Source organism: Eutrema salsugineum, unplaced genomic scaffold (assembly GCF_000478725.1).
Source record: "Eutrema salsugineum unplaced genomic scaffold, Eutsalg1_0 scaffold_12, whole genome shotgun sequence".
NCBI lineage: Eukaryota > Viridiplantae > Streptophyta > Magnoliopsida > Brassicales > Brassicaceae > Eutrema > Eutrema salsugineum.
Genome location: NW_006256895.1, coordinates 1,732,580 through 1,754,502, shown reverse-complemented (window position 1 = coordinate 1,754,502; position 21,923 = coordinate 1,732,580). Strand labels below are relative to the sequence as shown.

The 21,923-nt window shown below is 38.0% G+C and overlaps 2 protein-coding genes across 3 annotated transcripts; both read right to left on the bottom strand.

The window, feature by feature from the left end:
* Positions 1-5,116: 5,116 nt before the first annotated feature.
* LOC18025390 (putative F-box protein At1g32420) lies at positions 5,117-6,289 on the bottom strand. Its single transcript, XM_006408615.2, has one exon. The coding sequence runs from the start codon at positions 6,287-6,289 to the stop codon at positions 5,117-5,119; it is 1,173 nt and encodes a 390-aa protein (XP_006408678.2).
* Positions 6,290-6,588: 299 nt separating this feature from the next.
* Positions 6,589-13,369, bottom strand: LOC18025389 (serine/threonine-protein phosphatase BSL3). 2 transcript variants are annotated; one of them, XM_024160055.1, is made up of 22 exons: positions 12,690-13,369; positions 12,373-12,433; positions 12,221-12,299; positions 12,057-12,136; positions 11,875-11,969; positions 11,687-11,786; positions 11,525-11,594; positions 11,082-11,183; positions 10,921-11,002; positions 10,319-10,498; positions 9,724-9,991; positions 9,406-9,643; positions 9,103-9,273; positions 8,584-8,822; positions 8,411-8,495; positions 8,218-8,316; positions 7,943-8,142; positions 7,774-7,849; positions 7,479-7,614; positions 7,250-7,389; positions 7,111-7,171; positions 6,589-6,995 (listed from the first exon to the last, which is right to left on the bottom strand). In XM_024160055.1, exons 1-22 carry the CDS (start codon positions 13,120-13,122, stop codon positions 6,949-6,951), a joined length of 3,042 nt encoding a protein of 1,013 aa, XP_024015823.1. In that variant the 5' UTR covers positions 13,123-13,369; the 3' UTR covers positions 6,589-6,948. The 2 variants fall into 2 exon arrangements, with proteins under 2 accessions (XP_024015823.1, XP_006408677.1); XM_006408614.2 differs by having other exon boundaries at positions 6,589-7,171; positions 12,690-13,122.
* Between the last annotated feature and the right edge of the window lie 8,554 nt (positions 13,370-21,923).

The window sequence follows — 21,923 nt, the reverse complement described above, 5'->3', positions numbered from 1 at the left end:
AACAAAACGAAACTGAGATTTGTGACTAGAGGACCTACGCAAAAAAGAGGATGAAGCTATGATATATCCGCTCTCGTTGTTAAGCCAATATTCATGGATAAAATGTCCATCACCAAAACAAATAGTGAAGAAGGAAAAGGATTATCTTGCCTCAATTTTTTTTTCTGGCCCACCAAATTGCTATTAAGCGCAATTGAATAATAATAACACTTACAAATTCAGTGACAGGTTGAAGAGATAAAAAAAACAAGTAAATATAAAACAAGTTCTACTTGTCAAATTGGCAGCAATACATATCTCTGAAAATTTAAGAGTTTTTTGATGAAAACATAAAATAAGATGAATATCTACATACCAGCACAAACACAAGTTATAAGCCTAAGACTTTAGAAATTAAAATATAAACAAATGGTCTGAATTGACATACTCTTCAAAAGCATCGCAAGCCTACTTATTTTTTAGTGGCATTCAATCATGTTCATACATCACAAAATATCCTAAACCTGATCAAATCAAGAAAAAATGTTTTAAACAACAAATAAATAAAAAAATGTTTTAAACAACAAATACAGAAACATTTCATACATTCAGAATCTTTAAGAGATATTCAAAACGTGATCTTTGGAAGTTTAAGATTCAGCCATTCAGAAAAACCTTCTTATCTATTACGAATCCTTCCTGAAATTTAGGAAGGTCTTCTGGAATTGAAAATTCAGATAAGGGTTATTAGTATTTTAGGAAGGATATCCTAAAATCATTCTAATAAATTTTTCAGGGGAAGACTTGTCCATGTTTGTACATATCTAGGAATTAACCCGCATATTGTACGGGTAATGTTTTTTCAAAATTGTTTTTAAATTTAATTTTAATTTTTTTTTGTTAAATTAAAATTGGTGACAAAAATCTTTTAACAAAAAATATAAACAAATAAAATTGGTGGCAATTAGATAATAATACATATATAAATATCACAGAACCGATATTTACTTGTATATATATTATCAAATAAGATTTTAAGCTAATTTTGTTATGCAGTTTAATTGTTAGTAATTTTTAAACGTAAAAGTGATATGATGTTAACATACATATATATATATATACTTATATACATACCAACATAGATTAGAATCTAAATATATATATATATATCTAGATAATAAGAATTTAATTGTGAATATTTTATTAGAGATCAAACTATCATATCCAGTTAATGAAGTCTATAATATGTGTTAATAATGATTATATATAGGATTGTCAAAGTAAACAAACCCGTCTACTTAATTTATTTTGCAATTTAATAAAATATTTTTTTGAACAACCCGTAAAAAATACAATATAAATTTTGAAAACATATTTCAGTTTTTTTCTATAAAAATAATTGAATTGATTTTTAAAAATTATCAAATTGATTATGAAAATAAAAATGAAAAATATTGGAAAAATTCAAATAGATTTTTTATATATATGGATTGATATTATAATAGATCATGCCCGCTAGAAGACAGGAGAGTTTACTCACCGTCATTTGGTTGGCGTAGTATTCTTGCCGGAAAACCCTTTTTAAAGCTTGGTTTGAGGAAGACTATTGGTTCGGGCCTTAATACTAGAGTCTGGAGTGAACCGTGGATCCCGGATATGCCAGCCAGACCCGCAAGAGCTTCAGTCGGGATAGGCTATCGCCACCCTCAACTCATGGTTCATACTTTTATTAGACGAGATACTAAAGAGTGGAATGTTCCCCTCCTTCATGAATTCTTCCAACCTGAGGATATCCCTCTTATCCTTGGGTTGAGACCTAGTCGTAATTTTTCCCTTGATGGGTATGCATGGAATCACACAAAATCAGGAACTTATACGGTGAAATCCGGATATGTTTTAATCCGAGAGTTTAACTTACGTGGAAACCCGGAGGAAGCGATAGAACCAAGTATCACTTGCCTCCAAAGTCACGTTTGGAAAGTCCGCACAGCGAGGAAACTAAAACATTTCATGTGGCAAGCGCTCTCAGGATGTGTGGCAACTTGTGAAAATTTAACTTATAGACACCTTGGCAATGATAGGAGCTGCCCTAGATGTGGAGGCCCTGAGGAATCTATCAACCATCTTCTTTTTGAATGTCCCCCGGCTTTACAAGTTTGGGCTTTATCGGACTTCCCGTCCCTTCCGGGCTTCTTCCCGTGTAGTTCTATTTACCGAAATATGGACTTCCTATTTTGGAGAACAAAAGAAGTAGGTCTAGTTGAACCACATAAAGACATTTATCCTTGGATCATATGGTTCATATGGAAAGCAAGAAACGATAAACTGTTTAACGGAAAAGATACTTCAGCGGTGAAAACACTCCAGTTAGCTTCACTCGAAGCAGAAAGCTGGAGGATAGCGAACCAAAGAGAATGTGAGGAAGAGACTGAGGTCCCACAGGCTCACGACAACTCTTATACCCCGCCTTTAATACCCCGAATCCCAAACTGCCAAATCGATGCTTCTTGGATTGACCATGGTTTAGTTAGTGGACTAGGGTGGAGCTATAAGGACATTATGGGACAAGAGGTTTTTGGACTCCAAGGATGCCGCAAAAGTATCTCATCATTACATGCGGAGATGGATGCTCTTCTTTGGGCTATGCTATGCCTAAAAGATAAACACATTTTAACGATACAAATTGAGACAGATTGTTTGAATTTAATTGAAATGATTGAGAATCCGATCGATTGGCCGGCTTTCACTTCAGAATTAGACGCCTTCCAACATCTTCGAGAGACATTTTCGGCTTTTAACATCATTCATATACCTCGAGCTTTAAACGTCCGAGCTGATTCTCTCGCTAAAGAAGCTCGAGTACGTGGTATCATATTCTCCCATATAAGTCAGACAGAATCGGTGGAGGTGACTTTCCGGAATCATCATCCTACCGATCAAGACGTGGCTTAGTAGATGGGTAGTCGACAAAAAAAAAATATATATATATATGGATTGATTATTATTTAAAATAATATAATATATTTGAATAAGTGAAAAACTAAATACACTTTTGATTTATATCCATATATATTCAAAACAAATATGTGAGTTCTGTATTTAACTATCTCTTATGGAGGAATATTTAACTGAGTTTTTTCTATTTGTAAAGTTTATTTATGTAATATCTTATAAGTAAAAGTTTATTTATGTAGTATTTTATAAATAAATATTTATTTATGTAAAATATTCTGTAATATCTTACAAACAAAATTTCATTTATATAAATGTCTACTCAAATAATAATATAGAGATTACATGTATAATAAAAAACTTTCAAATAAGTCGATAATGCATATACTAAAACAAACTATTGAGACTTGTTTGTCAATAAAACAAAATACATAAATAGTTCAAAGATCTTCTTGAAGTTCTAACGTTTCATGAAGACATTCCTCACTACAAGAGAACAATCGATTTCCAACGATCCATTACGACAGTTTGAAAATCGTTGCAAATTTATGACGGTTTGACGATGATATGACGACCAAAAAACTAATTGTCGAAAAATCGTCGTAGAAATTAGTCGTCGAAAATTCGTCGTAATATTTACGACACATTACGACGATTTTCCGTCGATTCAAGCGAGCGTTTATTGTCGATGCCAAATAGTCATAAAAACTATGTAAAATTACGACGTTCGGTATCTTTTTGAGAAGAATCCCCAAAATACATTAATTGTCGATTTCTTTGGTGCTTTTATCCCTAGTTTCTTGTCAAACGTCTTAGATATGATGTTGACGTTGGCTCCAGAATCGCATAAACAATATGTGAACTTGATTCCTGAAATAAAACATTGGAAAGAGAAACGTTCCGGATCATCAGCTTTGGTAAGCCTTTGAAACGGAGGACGTTGGGATACCTTGAAGGCTGGTTCCTTTTTACTTGAATTAAATGTGAGTATTTACTATGTTTTTATGTGCTTATTTCTTAAGTGATGCTTATTGACTCGTGTTTTCTTTTTCTGCTAACATTTTGGTAGTTATCTGTTGTCTACATGTAGACATTGCAATCTATTTGGTACCTACATTGGAGCAGCTAGTTAGTTAGATGCCTTAGTTCCTTCAGATGTTTTGAAATCTGTTCTGTGTGAATTACAAGTACTTATAATTGTCGTACTCGCTTTCTGTTTAATGTTTCTCTTATACTATGTGACGAGTGTGAAAATGTGAAATGCAACATCATATAACTTTTTAGGAGGGGAGTAATTAGTTGATAATAGATTTTGATTTGATGTTATTTCCTTTAAATGGGTTTTCCTTCATGATTTACCAAAAGAGTGTGACAAATGTAGGAATAGGATCGGTTCTTCCTCCTCTTTTTCCATCTCATTGTCGAATGAACACATTAGCAATGAGGGAGTCTATTTTCTTGAGCATGGTGAATGGTCTACTAGTAGCTCCGATATTCTACATAAACTTTTTTGCGGTTATCTCAACTTCTCTCTTCAAGCACATTAAGTTGTAAAATATTGGACTGATACGTATGCAGCTGAGCACCCAAGCCAATCCTCTACAAATACAAGAAGAGAAACAGTGTGCAAAAAAACCTAGTCAGGTCAGCAGTTTCATTCCAAGAAGAGTATGAGTGGGATTTTACTAGGAGTGCTTCCTAGTATTAATTATGTTAAGGTTAGAATTGAGAAAAAGATCATCAACGATTTGGTGAACGTTGTAAAAAGGAGGAGAGAGACTCCAGAAACTGTTCTCTCAAATCGTGTATTTACCTTTTTCATAAAAGAAGATTGATATGGAGAAGAACAGATACAAATGTATAAGGGATTTGGTAACAAAATGCCACCAAAGAAGACTGATATGGGGAAGGTTGCGTCACGAAAGAAAACTAGATGAGGTTGAAGCTCAGTGTGCTTGATCGGCTAGAAGCAAAAGCCAAAATATGTAAGCTAACATCAAGTTTTGGTTATATCCATCTCTGATGACAAGAGAGTCAAGAAAATAGAAATGTTGAGAAAACAAGAAACCAAGAAACATGAATAACCGAAAGAAAGAAGAAATGCAATCTAGTGACTAAAGCAAATAACAAACTAAGAAAAGAGATAGCAAAACGAACAAATGACAGCACTTCCAGACGATTATCCTCAAGAGACAGAAACCTTTGGGAAACACATTATATTCTCAACATGATCCGTTACAGCCCATATTGTAAGAATATCACTTGGCCTTACTCTTAATAACGACGTTGGAGTCTGGATTTCAACTCTTCTTCGAATCTTTTGTTCCGGGTCATAATAATAAACATCTAAAGTAAACTCACTGAGATATTCTCTATGGACTATAACGATTTCACCACCAGGATTTGTGACACCCGCAAATCTGATATCCCAAGTTGATAAATCTTGAAGCATGGAACCAAAAGTAATCTTCAACCATTCTTGTTTCTCGGCATCCTCCATAACCCACATGTCCACATCCTCGTCGTTGATGCGACATATGCATCCTAACTTCCCTTGGTAGTTTACAAGAGTCGTATCTTTATCGTCAAGTGGCAGATTTTCGGGAATCTGAACAAGTTTGAATTTATCAGACCTAAGATGGAAACTCATCAAAACATAACTCCAGTTCTTTTTCGACTTTGCTCTGTAATAGATGACACCGCTGATGCAAACTGCTTGTTCACATGGCGATTGATGGCCAATGTCGCATTCGATGTCCCACCACATGTTTAAGGAATCTTCCAATATGAAAACTTTACAACACTCCTTCTGATAATAACGTGGTAGACACAATACTTTGTATTGATTCTTGAAAGGGTCGTACCCGAATAAGAATGAGCAGCTTGTGGGTAAACGCTCAATGGGTAAGAAAACAGTTTTAGTACTAGTGGTAGGGTTGTGTATTTTGAACTGATTAGACCCTTGAAACCAAAACCCTATCAAACCACGTACATATTGAAACGTTGCCCTACGTACTTTTCCGTTTCCAAAGACTTTCTCATGGTAGAGTTGTTCTTCGTTTGTGATTTGACGTTGAAGGTAAGTATACGAGAAGATGGAGAAAGTTTCGTGTGATGAAAAAGCCCTCAAAGTACTTTGATCAGTTAAACACTGAGTCATGCGATGGAAGATGAAGTGGGGATCACGCGGTCGTTGAGTTACGATCGAGTCATTTACTATTATAAACTCTCTGATGATACTTGCCCATCGATACGAGACGCAATGAAACCTCGCCAGAGACTTTGTAGGAAGTTTCTTTAGTATCTCTAACGTTATATCCAGAGGGAGATTGATTTTTTCGGATCTTTTTCTGGCCATGATCTCATGACTCATGGAGGTGAAGCTTCAACGCAGCTGCGATGTAGAAGAGCTTGTGTGGTGGCTTCTTCTCTTCCTTTTTTTTTTTCGTAAACCCTAATTAACATATACATATATACCTTTCTCAATTGTGGTGTTTTTTTTTTTTTTTTTTTGTCATCAAAGTGGTTTGTTGTGTTTTAACTAAAATATATGATAATTACTATTTTTGTCGTAGATATGATAAATATCCTTTCTTGGTTGTAGAAGGAAAAAAAGAACGGAAGGGAGACAGTTTGGAAATCATAAAACAGACAACCTGGGTTAAAAATTACATAATTATATAGAAATTACACAATGCCCACACACCTCTATGATACACAGTCCCCAAAAAAGCTAATACACCTCTAAAATCCTCACCTTTCTAGTCACTTCTGTTGTGTCCTCATACCACAGATAAATCAATACTAGGAAAAACGAAAGAACATTTTTTTTTTTGAACGAAAGAACATATATAGAAGACAAACAAATAAATGAACAAAAACCCTTTTGACCCAACAACTACTCTCTCCCTCAACTACTAATCACCACCTCCAAAATCATCCGACCTGACTTCCTTTACCCCTCCCATCATCTGTCCAATATCTCAACAAAAAACCCTCATCGATTCTCAGTGAGCTCTATCTCGCAAGCGATGATTGTTGATCAAGATTGGTTTTGGTTGGATCTGTACAAAAACAAGAGGATCATCATCAAGAGGCGGCTATCGGGAGAAGAAGTATGTCATCTCGCACGAGAGTCTCTTTTTTGTGAGGGGTTTTATATCCAAGCAAGAGACCCACGGTCATTTGGTGTTTGTGGTCGTCCTCTGGTTGGTGTTGGTGGTCGATTTGCGTTCAACTCCTGTAAAATAAAATGCTCATTTACGACAGTTTTTGTGATAATATAAAGGATTTAAAATTTGTTTGTTAATTAAAACACCTGCATCCATGTGTCCTCTATATGTCTTTCTGGTGAAGTTTCAGGTGATGTTATTGCTGGAGGCAACGGATGGATAAGCTTAGGAACCACCACAAGATCTCTCCCCAACACCAAGATAGCCCCGGCATTGTTTGCAGTACCTGAGACGAAGAATATCAATATATCATTTCATAAGAGACTTGGTTGTTTTGACCAGCTTAGTAGTGTATTTTCAGTTCCATAGACATACCACAATAGTTTGTTGCCGAAAAGAGCGTTATTAAATGCCCCTGAGCGAATCGCTCAAATCCGTCCATCACACATTCATGCGCACGTACAATCAGTTGAAGATCGTTGTTGTTACAGAACTCCATGACACGATCAGGCTGCAATTTCCAATTTCTTGGTTAAGTAACATAACCGGCAATAATACTTATGGAAGCGAACAGTATCATTGTCTAACAAGCCCACGAATAAGTCAAGATTCTTAACGTTGAGAATTAGTTCAATGCGAAAAGTATGAAAGAACCGAAAAGACCACTCACCCCGAAAGTAACCAATCCAGGGCCTCGAGCATTGGGTCTTAAACCTTCGACACTGTCATTTTCAGTTGGATCGGACCTAACAGATGGCAAATTGACATGCTAGTGAGAGATTGACCAAAGAAAAAAGAAAAAAACTAGGATGATATATAGCGTTCAAAATTGAACTGACCATAGCAAATCCATAAGCACAATTGAGCCTGCTTCCATGGTAATTGGACGCTGGATATTTTCTATCTGTTCCACATGATTTATCGACCGACCAATTCCCCCGTGCATACAGATAATTTTCTTCTCGATCAATGCAGCCAGAGGTAGCCAATTGAATAAACGGTTTATTCGGTGCCACACCCAGATTCCATCACGTTCACCCTGAAAAGTAGCCACGACATGAGACCTAAAAGTGGAAACAATTAAACACGAGATTCACAAAGATGAGACATTTACCATTCGCTCAATACACTCTATCCGGAAACCAAAAAGGGCATTAATATCGGCGGCTTCATGGTTTCCACGAATTAGATGTACGTTATGCTGGTATTCAACCTGCAGTGTCAGCCATACAATGTCACACCTTTTTCTATCTAGCGTTTATAATACCAGAATAGAGACAGGATTAACATGGTGTTCTTATAACTACCTTTAACGCAAGCAGAAGTGTAATTGTTTCTAGGCTGTGTTGGCCACGATCAACATAATCCCCTAAGAAGAGGTAATCGATGTATCTGAAAAACCATTAATTCACACAATCAGCAATGTCAAACCAACTATAGCGATCGAGAAAGTAGTGATCATATTGCATTAGACACATACGATATGTCTCCAGCTGTTGATGGTGAACCATATTCATCAAAAAGACGCATGAGATCCCCAAACTGACCATGCAAGTCACCAAATATCTTAATAGGCGCTTTAAGCTGTAACACAGTGGGTTCGCTTGAGAAGATACGCTCTGCACTGTCGCAAAGATCAGCTATTTCATTGCAATCCAAGAAAAACTGGCGTCGTACAGGAGGCTTCCACCCACGAGGCTTCAACAGATGAGCTACAACCTAAGAAAACAGAGTTGTGACTTCATTAGAAAGCATTGAATAGTCACCATGCCGGGACCACCTAGTCGAAGCTTTAAGGGTAATGCAACTCTATAGTATCTTACTACACTTCTTATTCCTATGAGAACAACCAAATGACTGGTGCCAGAGCAAGAAAATTTCTCGTCAATGGTTCAAGCAAGCAATCTCTTGCACCAAATTGTACAAAATGATCATATAAATCCATTCAGGAACATAATGCTTTCTTGCAATACTTCATTTGAAGGACAAAAGTCTCTACCTTTTTCGGAACACTATTGATCGACTGCTGCCGATCTAATAATTTCCTTGCTGCTGTTGCACTTTCGGGTGTCCCATAACTAACACGGCGTCCCTCATTTTCAAATTGATCAATAGATAACTGTCTAACCATTCCACCTAAGGCTCCACCCGTTTCTGCAGCAACCACCACCTTACAAAGTTCCAGAAATAACAAGTATTAGCACTTATAATTAGAGAAGCACAACACTAGCAAAAGAGAGACATGATGCTCGAAATATGTTTCTAAACTTCAAATTTTACTTAATCTATTAGTTTGACTCACAGCTCTGTGATGAAGTCGAACCCCTGCAGGGATAACACTGTTTGATACCGCAGAATCAGGCTTAATTAATGAGGAAGAAGGTTTTCCACTGGGTGTAGCCTCAGCACCACGATCCCTATCTGGGAGTTCAACTTCACCGTTGACCTGTCGTGCCTTCGCAGCTGCTAATGTTGCACTGATAGCCTCGGCTTCCGCAGCGGATGCTTCAACGAGATATTCAACACCCTTGCTTGTTCTCCTACAATGTTGGTAATATTTTTCGTAACAGAATGCAGAGGCGCGTTAACAATGCGACAAAGCAAACATTAAGACGCTAACCTGGTTCCTGGAACCATTGCATTTTCTGTGCTTATATCAGTATACATATCCCCGTTTACAGGCGGAGCAACAGGGCTTCCCAACACAACAGCGTCAGGAGCTGATTCCGGTAGCTCCCCTGTCCTTTCATCAGAAAATCCATATCTTCCAGGTGAATGGCCAGGTGGCGAGTTTGTTGTTGCAGCGGCAGCAGCGGCATGAGAGGCAGCAGATGTTGTTTCCGCAGCAGCAAGATCCTCAGCAACCAATAGGTCATCAAGTAACACTCCTAGAGTGTTAACAGAAATACACAATATTGTAAAGTGTTGCAGATATGATTTGAAAAAAATGCAAAGGTTAGTATAGGCACTGATATTTGGTGAGGAGAGAAACTCTATAATGTTTCGACTAATTACTGTTGATAAATAAAGTCCCAGACTTCCACAAACGATTAAACTACCTATTTAAAAAAGCGTAATCCACTGGCAACTCGATGAAATATTTTGCTAAACTAACAGAATCATTGGACTCTCGGAAACTATGAAAACGGTTCGCTCTCATGGACAAACATGTAATGGTATATCGACTATAACAGCTGTCAAGCTTTTTTCGTTACCTCCACGCAAACCACCATAGATAAATATCAAATCACCCACCGCAGCTGCAGCATGCCTGCAACGCCTAGTCAGCTCAACAGAAGCATCACCCCCAGCTGCATCAGCACTATACCTACCAGTTCTAGGACTAGTAACAACCGATTTTGTATCACACCAAACACCTGCTGCAGTATCCAAAACTGAACAAAACGAAAAAAAAAAAGAGAACCAGTCAGAGAAGCTTAGATGAACACATAGGCTATGTGTTGTGAATGGAATTTTGTTGCTCCCTCTACAATAGTTATATATGAGTGATCTTACAATCTGTGTTTGATACTTTGGATGAATCTAAAATATTAAAGCAAACTTTGGATTCTACAGCCCACTACAGCCCTCCAGGAAGAATGATGCAGCTTAAGGAAAAGACAATGATAATTATGCTTCTAAAAAGAAACAATATGCTTCAGTAGCGATTCAACGGTTAAGACGACCTAATGTTGTATACTAATTAACATGTTCATCCTTCTAAATACTGCATGTATAAGCAAAAAACGTAAGAATTCTCCTATTGAAAAACTCAATAACAACACAAACACAAGGTTTTTTCCCTCCTTTTGCTAACCTGCAACACTGGATGAGTCTTCCACCATGCGTCCACCACCAAGTGCCCCACCAGAGACATGGAGTCTTGCATTTACAAAGACCTAAAGATTTCCACCAGTGATTATTTTTTTCTGGTGGAAATAGATAAGAAAAGAAAAGAAAAGAAGAAGTATCCCATACTGCTGCGTGCTGGTATCTGGCAGAAGGTGAGACACCCGGGGCTATGGCCCATTCCCAACGTCCATCTCTGTGCTTGGCTAGTCCATATGCACTTGCTAGTGGCTATCAAGCAGAGGATCACAAAGATATTAAGCATGGCAATCAAACATTGAAGATCAAGACAGAGAAAAAAGCTCTTAAACTCACTTAATGGAAACATGATAGATACTTTGCTACTTGAACAACTATTTCAAGTAATTTGCAAAGAGAAACTATTCCGCTATCACCTAAGTGAAATAGAACAAAGGTTGTTCAGAGCAGAAATGCAGATACATTATAACGGTAGCTGAGAGGAATACAACATTTGTATTCCCTCCGGGTGAAAACTTAAAACCTCAATGCAAAGCAAAAGTTTATTTTCAAACAGGGGATAAACAGGGCAGGAATGAAATTCTTTCGCTTACCACACTATTCGCATCTCTTCCACCACAAAGAAGAAGAAGGCCATCAGACCGTGCACTTGCAGTAGCATACCTAGGTATAACGTAAAACATAAAAGATCCAAATCACTTAAGAGCAAACCACACAATCACATAGAAGCAATGAAGCTAAGGAAGAAAAATTACATGCATGGAGGTGGACCTTCCCCTTCTGGTTCCAGCTTACGCCATTCATAAGGTTTGGCAGCAGTGTCCAAAGCCCATACATCAGCTAATGGACGTTTTCCTAGTAGTTCAAGGAAATTAAGAGAAAAAGAGCTATTTTAGGAGAATATAAATACACATTTAATGAGCTCATGAGTAAAATTCCTTACCATCGTTTCCACCAATTGCCATTAGATACCTCTGTCCTACCAGTGCCATGACATGTCCATAACGCGGTCCTGGTCCAGGACCCTGAACAACAACCCTGGATAAAAAGTATATTCTAATCAAGCGGCAAACTAATGATTTTCAAACCAAGCTAGCCACAAGGAGCAGATTTCTATATCCGAACCTGTGCCATCGTGGCCGTTGCTGAGTTAGATCAAGAACGTGAAGATCCTCAGCTGACAAACCAGCAGGACCTATTCCACCCTGCGCCACAGAGACAATTCGGTAACCTCGAATTGGCAAACTAAGATCCATTACAAGACACAATAACATAGCTTCTCCCCCTACCTGAATAACTACCATGGTCCCAACAGCAGTAGCGACATGCGCAGCTCTTGGGCTAGGTGGTTCTCCATATGGTGTAAGCCTGTAACCATTATTTCATCACATCATTTGCACTTCACATAAACGAGGAGAACACATATGGAGAACACACTCACCTCGACCATTTATTAGTAAGGACATCATAACAATGCACATCAGCGGTTGCACCAGCTAGCCCTGCATAGGAAACAATACTCTAATCATCAAAAACACAACAGGGCAAGTCTAAAACCAAGAAAAAAAAAAAGACAAGACTTGAAGCATACAATACACAGAATTGACCGAGAAATCGTAATCTAACATCAACTATTGTTTCTAGTTTCTACCCATCTCAGATGACAGAGTCAAGAAACTAGAAATATTGAGAATCACAAGTTTCACCCTCCTCACAAGCTTACAGCTTAGAAAATAAACGAAAATGCAGAAAACTTACGAATGCCAGCACTTCCAGCTGAAGTAGGCGTTCCTGTTCCTCCTGAATTGCCCTCAAGAGCCGTCGCGCCACCAAACAAGATGAGACGCGGTCCAATGTAATTAGGCGACCCTTCCTCGCCGACGGCAGGAACCGCCGTCAAAGTGTGTCCACATCTAGGACCAGGCCCGTCCTCTTTCTTCTCTAATATAGCATTCACCACCGAATACGTCGGCGCACATCTCGGACCAACCACCGGCGTTGTTACATGCGGCTGTTGTGCCGTCGCCGGGGGAGAAGGATTCGTGGCGGTAGGAGTCAAAGGAACCGATTTGGATCCGGTTTCTTCCGGTGATTCTGAGGAAACTTCCTTCTCCATGGGAGATGCAGATTGATGATTCAGAGACGCAGGATCTTGATCGTTCTCCGGTACCATAGACGAATCCAAATCCATTTTCGAAAACCTCTCTCGCGTGCTTAAACTATGATAGAAAGATCCAGCTAAAATTCGCGCATAGCTTCCTCCGAAACCCTAAGCTTTTCCTTCCGGTGAGATCCTCAGAAAGTTTAATCGGAGCAGAGGATTTTGAATTAAGTTTTTGTTTCGAGTTTTAGGTTTTTTTTTTTTTGCAGAGCTTTCTCTCTCCTCTCTCTAATCGTTAGAAGTTGTAATGACCCCTCGAGAGGAATGAGGAGGAAGAAAGGAGAGAGAGAGGCGAACTCAACACCGAACAAACAAAAACAAACCTGCCCCTATCACACTCTCTCTCTATATATATAGTTGTATCTATATTCTTTCTCTATCTCTCTTCAGCCAGATAATTAGTCACTAAACTTTATATCATTTATCATTAACCTTTGGAACAAAAATTATCTGAAGGAAATACTTCTCTTTGCAATTTGTTAACACAGTTGCAACTAAACAATGTTGAGAAATTAGTTTCGCGCAATGTATAACATAAAAAAATTATGTGTTGATCTCTTGAATTTTTGCAAATATATTGAATGATGTTTTTGGATATTTTCGTGGATAATCTGTTATATCAAGAAAGCTATAAACGATAAACTGTTTTACGCGGTAAATAGTATTTATAAAGAAATTTTGAATTTTCTTATAAAAAAGTAATGATTGGGTTAAAGAAAATTATTACGAGAAGGCGAATGAAATTTGAAAGATTTATTTTTTCACTCACATCTAATAATTTGGCGATACGACTAACTTAACGATATTTTCTATTACTTAAAATTTTGTTGGTTTTGAGTTTTTTTACTTTAAGTTTAACTACATTTTTTTTATTTTGGGCTTTTCATTTTTTTTTATCAAAGTGGCATGCAACTCATCAATACCATTAAACAATTTTTTTTTATCTTACGTTAAAGAAAAATGATGATTAGGTTAAAATAAAATTATGAAACCACAGATAATATTTAACAGATCATTTTTCACTCATACCTAATTATTTGGCAGTACCATCTAATTCAACGGTCTTTTTATTATTTTGGATTTTTACTTCAAGTTTAACTACATAATTTGATTTTGGGTTTTTAATTTTTTTATCAAAGTCACGTGCGACTCATTAATTACTAATAAAAAGGAAACACTTTTAGTTTCTGTTGTCAAACACTCTATATTTTTAAAAATAAAATGTTTGGAAATAAATTTAGTATTGACCCAGTTTGGTATAATTCTCATTAAAAAGTTTATTTTATATTTAAATTATTTTTTGAAAATTTAGATATTAATTTAGATTACTTTGGATTTCTTTAAATATAGATTAGATTACATATCAAAAATCACAAAAATCAGTTGTACTTATATCTTTATAAAAATAATAATCGGATATTATTTTAGATTTACTTTAGATAGTTAAATTAAATAATATTTTCATAATAGCGCAGATGATAAGTTATGTCCTTGTATTTTTTCATAATTAATCAATTTAAAATTTAAAATATTTAAATTAGTAAATATTGTTATAATACAATAATATGATAGAACATGATAGTTTGTCAAAATATGCAAGATAGTAAGCTGATATGATGGAATTTAAATGACAGATTAATACATTTAACACTCATAAATATATATATATATATATATTACATTCACTTGATAACAAAGTTTACAGCTAAAATTACATTGATATATACTTAACTTATTCATACTGCTATGCTTATCAATATACAAAGAGTCAATTTGCTAAATAAACTAAAGACCGGTCAAAATTTGCTAGAAAGGAAAAACAATAAAAGTAGGGAGAAGTTTGAATTTAAATTAGTGGCATATTACGAAAAAAAACCATCGAGCTGACATTCTCTAATTTGTTCCCTTATTTTTGATTTAATTTTAATAACTGTCTCAAGATAATATCGGAGATATGTATCAGGTACTGTAGAGAGCTAGGTCAACTTGTAGGTTAATGCAATATCTGAAGAGATTTGGTTGATGCATGTGACATATTTATGTGTATGCATCTACTTAACATATAAGTTATACAATTACATAATTTTTTATCAAACTACATACTTTGTTAGCATGGTACGTTTCTGCATTCCAAAAAAAATAAAGGATTTATGCATTCTTTGACACTTGTATATTTGGTTTGATAACTGATTATATCAGACCCCGTTAACATATACGTTATAGAGATACATGAAACGTTAGTAGTGTAAATAATTATTTAGCGCGCTGCTTTTATCTGATATATGTTAACATATAAGGTTTTTTTTTTCACTACCCATCTAGTACAATCACATTTGGCCCGTCGTATTAGTGATCCGTGGATCACAATCGGTGAGCTCGTTATGATCGATTTGGGAAAAGATAACGCCTCTTGCTCGAGCTCCTTTCGCAAGACTATCCGCCCGGACATTTAGATCCCTCGGAATATGAGATAAAGTGCACTCTGAGAAGCTCTCTTGAAGGAGGCGGAAGGTATCTAGCTCTGCATTAAATGACGGCCAATCAGTTGGAACCTCAGTCATACGCACCAGATCCGAACAGTCGGATTGAAAGTGGACCGAAAGTATCCGTCTCTCTCTCAAGCAGGACATAGCCCAGAGAAGGCAATCCATCTCGGCATGGAGGGCCGAGAGGCTTCTACGGCATCCCTGAAGTCCAAACAGTTCAAATCCTCCGCCATCCACAAAGCTCCAACCGAGGCCGCTAACCTGTCCGTGATTGATCCACGAGGCGTCAATCCGGCATATTGGGGTTTGCGGTACCTTGGGAATCGCAATGGTGTTCGGTGGAAGGCCTACTTCTTCAACTTGAGCATCGTCGCTGTCCTCAGGTTGGTTCGCAACTCTCCAACTTTCTGCTTCCACTTTTGCATGTATCCATGTATCCTCCGGGGAAATTTCTTTCCCTTTGAAGATCTTCTCGTTTCTTGCTTTCCAAATAAACCATAGGATCCAAGGATAGATATCCTTTATAGGATCCGTCATGCCTAGCTCTTTTTTTTTCCAAAAGAGGAAGCTCATATTTTGATAAATAGAAATACTCGGGAAGACACCCGGAAGGGACGGAAAGTCCGATAACGCCCAGACTTGTAATGCCGGGGGACATAAGAACAGTAGGTGGTTTATGGTTTCCTCGGGATCCCCACAGCGGGGGCAGCGTTTGTCGGAACCCAAATGTCGGTATGTGAGGTTCTGGCATGTCGCCACACACCCAGATAAAGATTGCCACATAAAGTGTTTCATCTTCCCAGGTGAACGAACTCTCCAAACATGTCGTTGTAAGGCCGTGATGCTTGGTTCCCTAAACGTTCCAGCTTCTCGTTCAATCTTCGTTCTTCTAATTAGATCATATCCCAATTTGACTGAGTACAGTCCCGATTCGGAATGATTCCAGGCATATCCATCCAAGGTCCGGGTCTGGCTAGGTCTCAGCCCAAGGATAAGGGGAATATCCTCAGGATGGAAAAACTCTCTAAGCAAGGGAACATCCCACTGTTTGGTGTCTCGGCGGATGAAAGAGTATACCAGGATTCCCGGCTCTTGGAATCCGATATGCGGGGCTGGTCTAGGCGGCCGAGCTCTAAGGTCAGGAATCCACGGTTCGCTCCACACTCTCGTATTTAGGCCCGATCCAATTGTCTTCCTCAGTCCAATCCTCAAAAACGGTTTTGCGGCCATTATACTCCTCCACCCATAGGATGGTGAGTAAACGTTCCGTACTTCTAGAGGGTCGGACCGGTTAAAATATCTGCCCCTTAAGACCCGTGCCAAGAGTGATGAGGGATATTGGATAAGGCGCCATAGCTGTTTTGCTAGAAGGGCTAGGTTAAAGTCTTGTAAGTCTCGGAATCCGAGGCCTCCCATATCCTGAGGGACACAGATCTTATCCCAAGCAATCCAGTGTATTCCGCTACTATTATGTTTTGAGCTCCACCAGAAATTGGCAATGGCACTCCGCAATTTTTCCGTCACTCCTTGGGGCAATAGAAAACATGACATGACGTACGTCAGGACGGCTTGTGCAACAGATTTGATTTGAATTTCTTTTCCACCTTTGGAAAGAAGTCTTGCAGACCAATTATTGACCCGATTGCTCAGGCGGTCATGAACATAGGAGAAAACTTTCTTCTTTGATCCACAGATCTGCTCTGGGAGGCCGAGGTACATCCCCATGCCGCCCTCTGATGATATTCTTATAGCATTCTTGATGCCTTGCTTTAAAAGCGGATCCACTCTATTCCCGAACATAATGGAGGATTTTCCCAAATTAAGTTGTTGTCCCGAGGCCCCTCCATATGTATCAATAATCCTGAAAATCTCGGCTCCCTGCTGAATTTCCGCTCTACACAAGAAGAGGCTATCATCAGCAAAGAGAAGATGTGAAACCGGTGGACTTGCTTGGGCTACTTTCAGCCCAGAAATACGATTTTCCTCCTCTGCTCCTTTTAGTAGCGAGATGAGAGCCTCAGTACAAAGGATAAAGAGGAAAGGGGATAGGGGATCTCCTTGTCGTAATCCTCTGGATGGGATGATCTTTCCTTTCGGTTCTCCATTTATAAGGATTTGATATGAGACCGAGGAGATACAGAACATTAGGAGTCTGACCCATCTCTCTGAAAATCCTAGCTTGATCATAAGGGCTTCAAGGAAACTCCATTCTACCCGGTCATAAGCTTTGCTCATGTCTGTCTTGATGGCCATGAAGTTTTCTCTACAAACAGAGTTGGTGCGGAGAGCGTGAAAGTTATTTTGTGCCAGCAGAATGTTGTCTGTAATAAGACGTCTAGCCATGAAGGCCGATTGAGTTTCTGAAATTAAATTTGGCAAAGTCTTCTTTAGTCTCTTACATAAAAGCTTAGATATAATTTTATAGCTTACGTTGCACAGGCTAATCGGACAAAATTCCGTCATCGCTCTGGGCTTTTCTTTTTTAGGAATAAGACATATGTTAGTTTGATTAAGTCTAGGATCGAAGGATCCCGAAGCGAAGAAATCTCTGACCAGTTTAACTATATCTGGCGAAAGTCAAGCCAGAATTTTTGGTAAAATTTGCTCGTCATCCCATCGGGTCCGGGAGCTTTGTCTGGGTTGATATCGAATAGGGCTTCCTTAATCTCTGATTCTGAAGGATCCATAAGCAGAAGCTGATTAGAGGTATTTGTGACTTTCTCGGTAATGTACCGGAGTGCATTTTCTGGATCTGTAGGCTGTGACGAAGTGAAAAGGTCTTGGAAGTATTTGGACGCCACCCGTTCAATACCTTTCGCATTCTCCACCAAATTTCCATTATTATCTTTTAAGGAGATAATGCGGTTCCGGCTTCTCCTTTGTTTGGTTAGAGCATGGAAAAATTTGGTATTCTTATCCCCCTCCTTGTGCCACCGCTCCCGACTCTTTTGTTGCCAATAGATTTCTTCCTCTCGAAGCGCTGCACAGAGTTTTCTCCTGATCTCTTCTATTTCTTCTGTCGTGGTGTTCTCATCGTCTTGCGCTACATCTAGTTGATTCTTTAATTCCTCAATCATCTTCTCCGAATTAGTTGGAAGAGATTTCTTCCAAATGGAGATGCTTTTATGACAGTTTGCTACTTTTTGGTGGAAATCTCGACGTGAGATTCCATCAAAAGGGCCCCATCCAGAAATGACTGCATCTTTGAAGCCCGGTTTTCCAACCCATCTTTTATCAAACCTAAACGATTTTTTCCTTCGTTGGTTATCCACTCGTATCATAGCTAGAACCGGACGGTGGTCTGAACCCCATAATTTCAGATACTCCACAGAGGTGTGGGGAAATCTTGATTGACATTCTTCATTCCCCAGAGCTCTATCAAGCCGACACTTAACTTTACCGGAATGCCTTTTTCCAACCCATGAGAATGAGTTTCCTTTATACGGAAACTCTAGCATGCCACAATTGTCCAACATGGTTCGAAATGGGATAAAAGAATACTCAGATCTTTTTCGCCCTCCCCGTTTTTCGTGGTTACCCGTAATGTTATTAAAATCTCCTATCATAAACCATGCATCTTTTCTAGTAAGGCTCATCCGAGTGAGACGTTCCCATACAATCTCTCGGTTTTTTACAACCGGATCTCCGTAGACGAACGTCAAAAAGATTTTGTGTCCGTCTAGAGTGGTTTTTACATCTATCAAATGCTTATCCGAATATAGAATAGAAACCTTTCGGTTTATCCATATAAAAAAGTGCTAGTCCTCCACTTTGGCCTCTTGGCTCAACCGTAAAAACATGGTCATATCCAAAGTAAACTTGCATGTTTTGCAGAAAGTAACGATTATTTTTTGTCTCCGACAAAAATAGAAACTTCGGTTGGAAACATTTGTGAAGCTCTTCTAAATGATCTTTTGTCAGATCAGAACCGGCTCCCTGACAATTCCATCCAATCACATTCATATTTCAAATTTTGTTGGTTCCCGAAAGATAGATCTTTGAACCTCTAAATCGGCAATAAATTTAGCACTAGGCTAGAATTCTTCTGAACAGACTTATGTTATATGAAGACTTGAGTTGGCAAGAGAAACTGCAACTAAGGCAGAGTTGTGTTGATCTTCAAGCTCAAATCTTTAGAAAAACTTAGCACAAGGCTAGAAAGTTCAAAGTCGGACAAAAGGCACAAGGCTAGAAAGTTCCATTTAAATCATGACCTTTCTGAAACTCTTCCAAATTGCCTTCTTCATAAAAGTCAGTATCCACCAACCATTCTTCATCATCATCTTTAATTCCTTTATTGAATCGGGGTTTCCACGAGCATCAATATTCCTGACGGTGATTGTCGATGGCTTGTTGAGTCATCCGCCAGCTTGATTCTTCAGGGTATGGGCTAAACAATATGGACTTAGCACGCGGCTAGAAGCAGATAGAGGGCTCCAAAAAGTATTCTTCATACATCCCATAAGGGAGAGAAACCTGTAATCTTGGTCACCATTGCTGGGGAAGACTTCGAAGGATTAAGAGAACCAAATAAAAACAGAGTAAGTGGGCATTGTACGCCAACTTAAGGGGAAGGAGGGGAGAAGAAAAGAGGCCCTTCGGCGGACAGCAGAGGCAGATCTACGGCGATTTCCGGGCAGAATATGAGATTTAGATATAAAGGAGACAAGAAGAAAAGTGGAAGCTTGGGAGGATGAAGTATCAAAGGGGGAAACGAAGGAGATTGTGTCGGTGGAGTCACAAAGCTAAGAAGGATGATGGTAAAATGGTGAACAGGGGAGTGTAGTAGACCAGATCTGATGAAAAATCAAAAGAGAAGACATCCCTCTAAAATCCGTACAAGACGGCGAAGAGAGAAAGTCCGTACACTAGGGCAACCTTTCCACTAACATATAAGTTATACAATTACTTAACATATCATGAAGCTATATAATTTGTTAGCATGCTTAATTTCAGTTGCTATATTTGGCTTATCGAGTATTAATTTAAATATATTTTGTGTAATAATATAGTTAACATGTTAAGTGGAATATTAGAGATATATCAAAAAGATTTATATGGTATAGTAAATGAATTGTAATCATCTGTAAAATATATTAGCGATCTGGCTCTCAATTTAGAAACTTAATTCAAAATTCAAAAATATTTAAGAGTGAGTGCAGCTTTCGGATTCAAAGATAACCAACGATATATTATCCAGCTATATATTCTTTTGATATGTTAAAACATTTGTTAGATGGTATAAACATTTGTTGATTGTTAACTTTCAAAATAACATTTTTCCAACGTAACTCATCGAGATCTCCATCTTCAACAATCTCTCTCTCAATCTTAGATCCATAATTTTAGAGAAGAAACAGAATTTTTAATTCACATCAGCAGATACATAATTTCAGAGAAGAGACAAAACTAAAAATAACATTGATTTAGATAAGATCAGCAATTTTGATTAGTTCTCTCGAGAAAATTGAAATTAAACCAGAGAAATTGATCAGTATGGTTTCTGGGTTACAAAGTTTTTTTTCTTCTTTTTCTATGCAACCATACCACATTCCAGGCAAGTGACTAATGCAAACTCTCGAATAGAAAATCTAATCGGTCAACCGGCGAACAAGAATCATAACTCGTGCTTCTTCTTGACATGCAAAAGCCTAGCTAGCATGTAGAAACCAAAACTGTCGGAAAACGACGGTTGCTTCATGGTCGCCAGAAGCTTCCCCAATTGCGAGTCTCGTAATCTCTTCGCTTCTTCATCATCAAGCGCATTAAGGATGCCCTTGACAGCTTTCGATTTCTGGTAAAAGTTAACCCTCTCATCTACGGGCCTTGACCGGCGGCGAAAATCTTTTCGGGAAGACTAAAATTTGACATGTATTTGGGATGCACTGAACAGTAAAACCACAAATCTGAACAGGATGTATTGGGAATCAAAAAATTACAGTTGAAAATAATAATATTGGAGACAAACAAATCGCTGAATTAATGATGTCGTGTCAACTGCGTGAGGGAACAAGTTTTACCCTTAACAAAACAAATGAAAGCCGCAAGTGCACAGCTAATCAGTTGTAGTATTTAGGGATCGAATCCACAGAGATTTGTATGCATGGTATTCTTCTACGGTTTTTAACTTTATGTCTAGACTAGATTGGTTTTAAGGGTTGGTTGTTTTTCACGAATTTAAACTAAAACTTAAAGAAAGCAAATAAATCTATCCTAGAAAGCAAGTAGAGAAATCAAATGGAAAGCACGTAAGCAGGTAAAATATCAAACTAAGACAATTGAAAAGCAGATCTAAATGAGCAAATAAAAATCGATTTGTTTGTAAACTATGGCTAAAAACGCTGA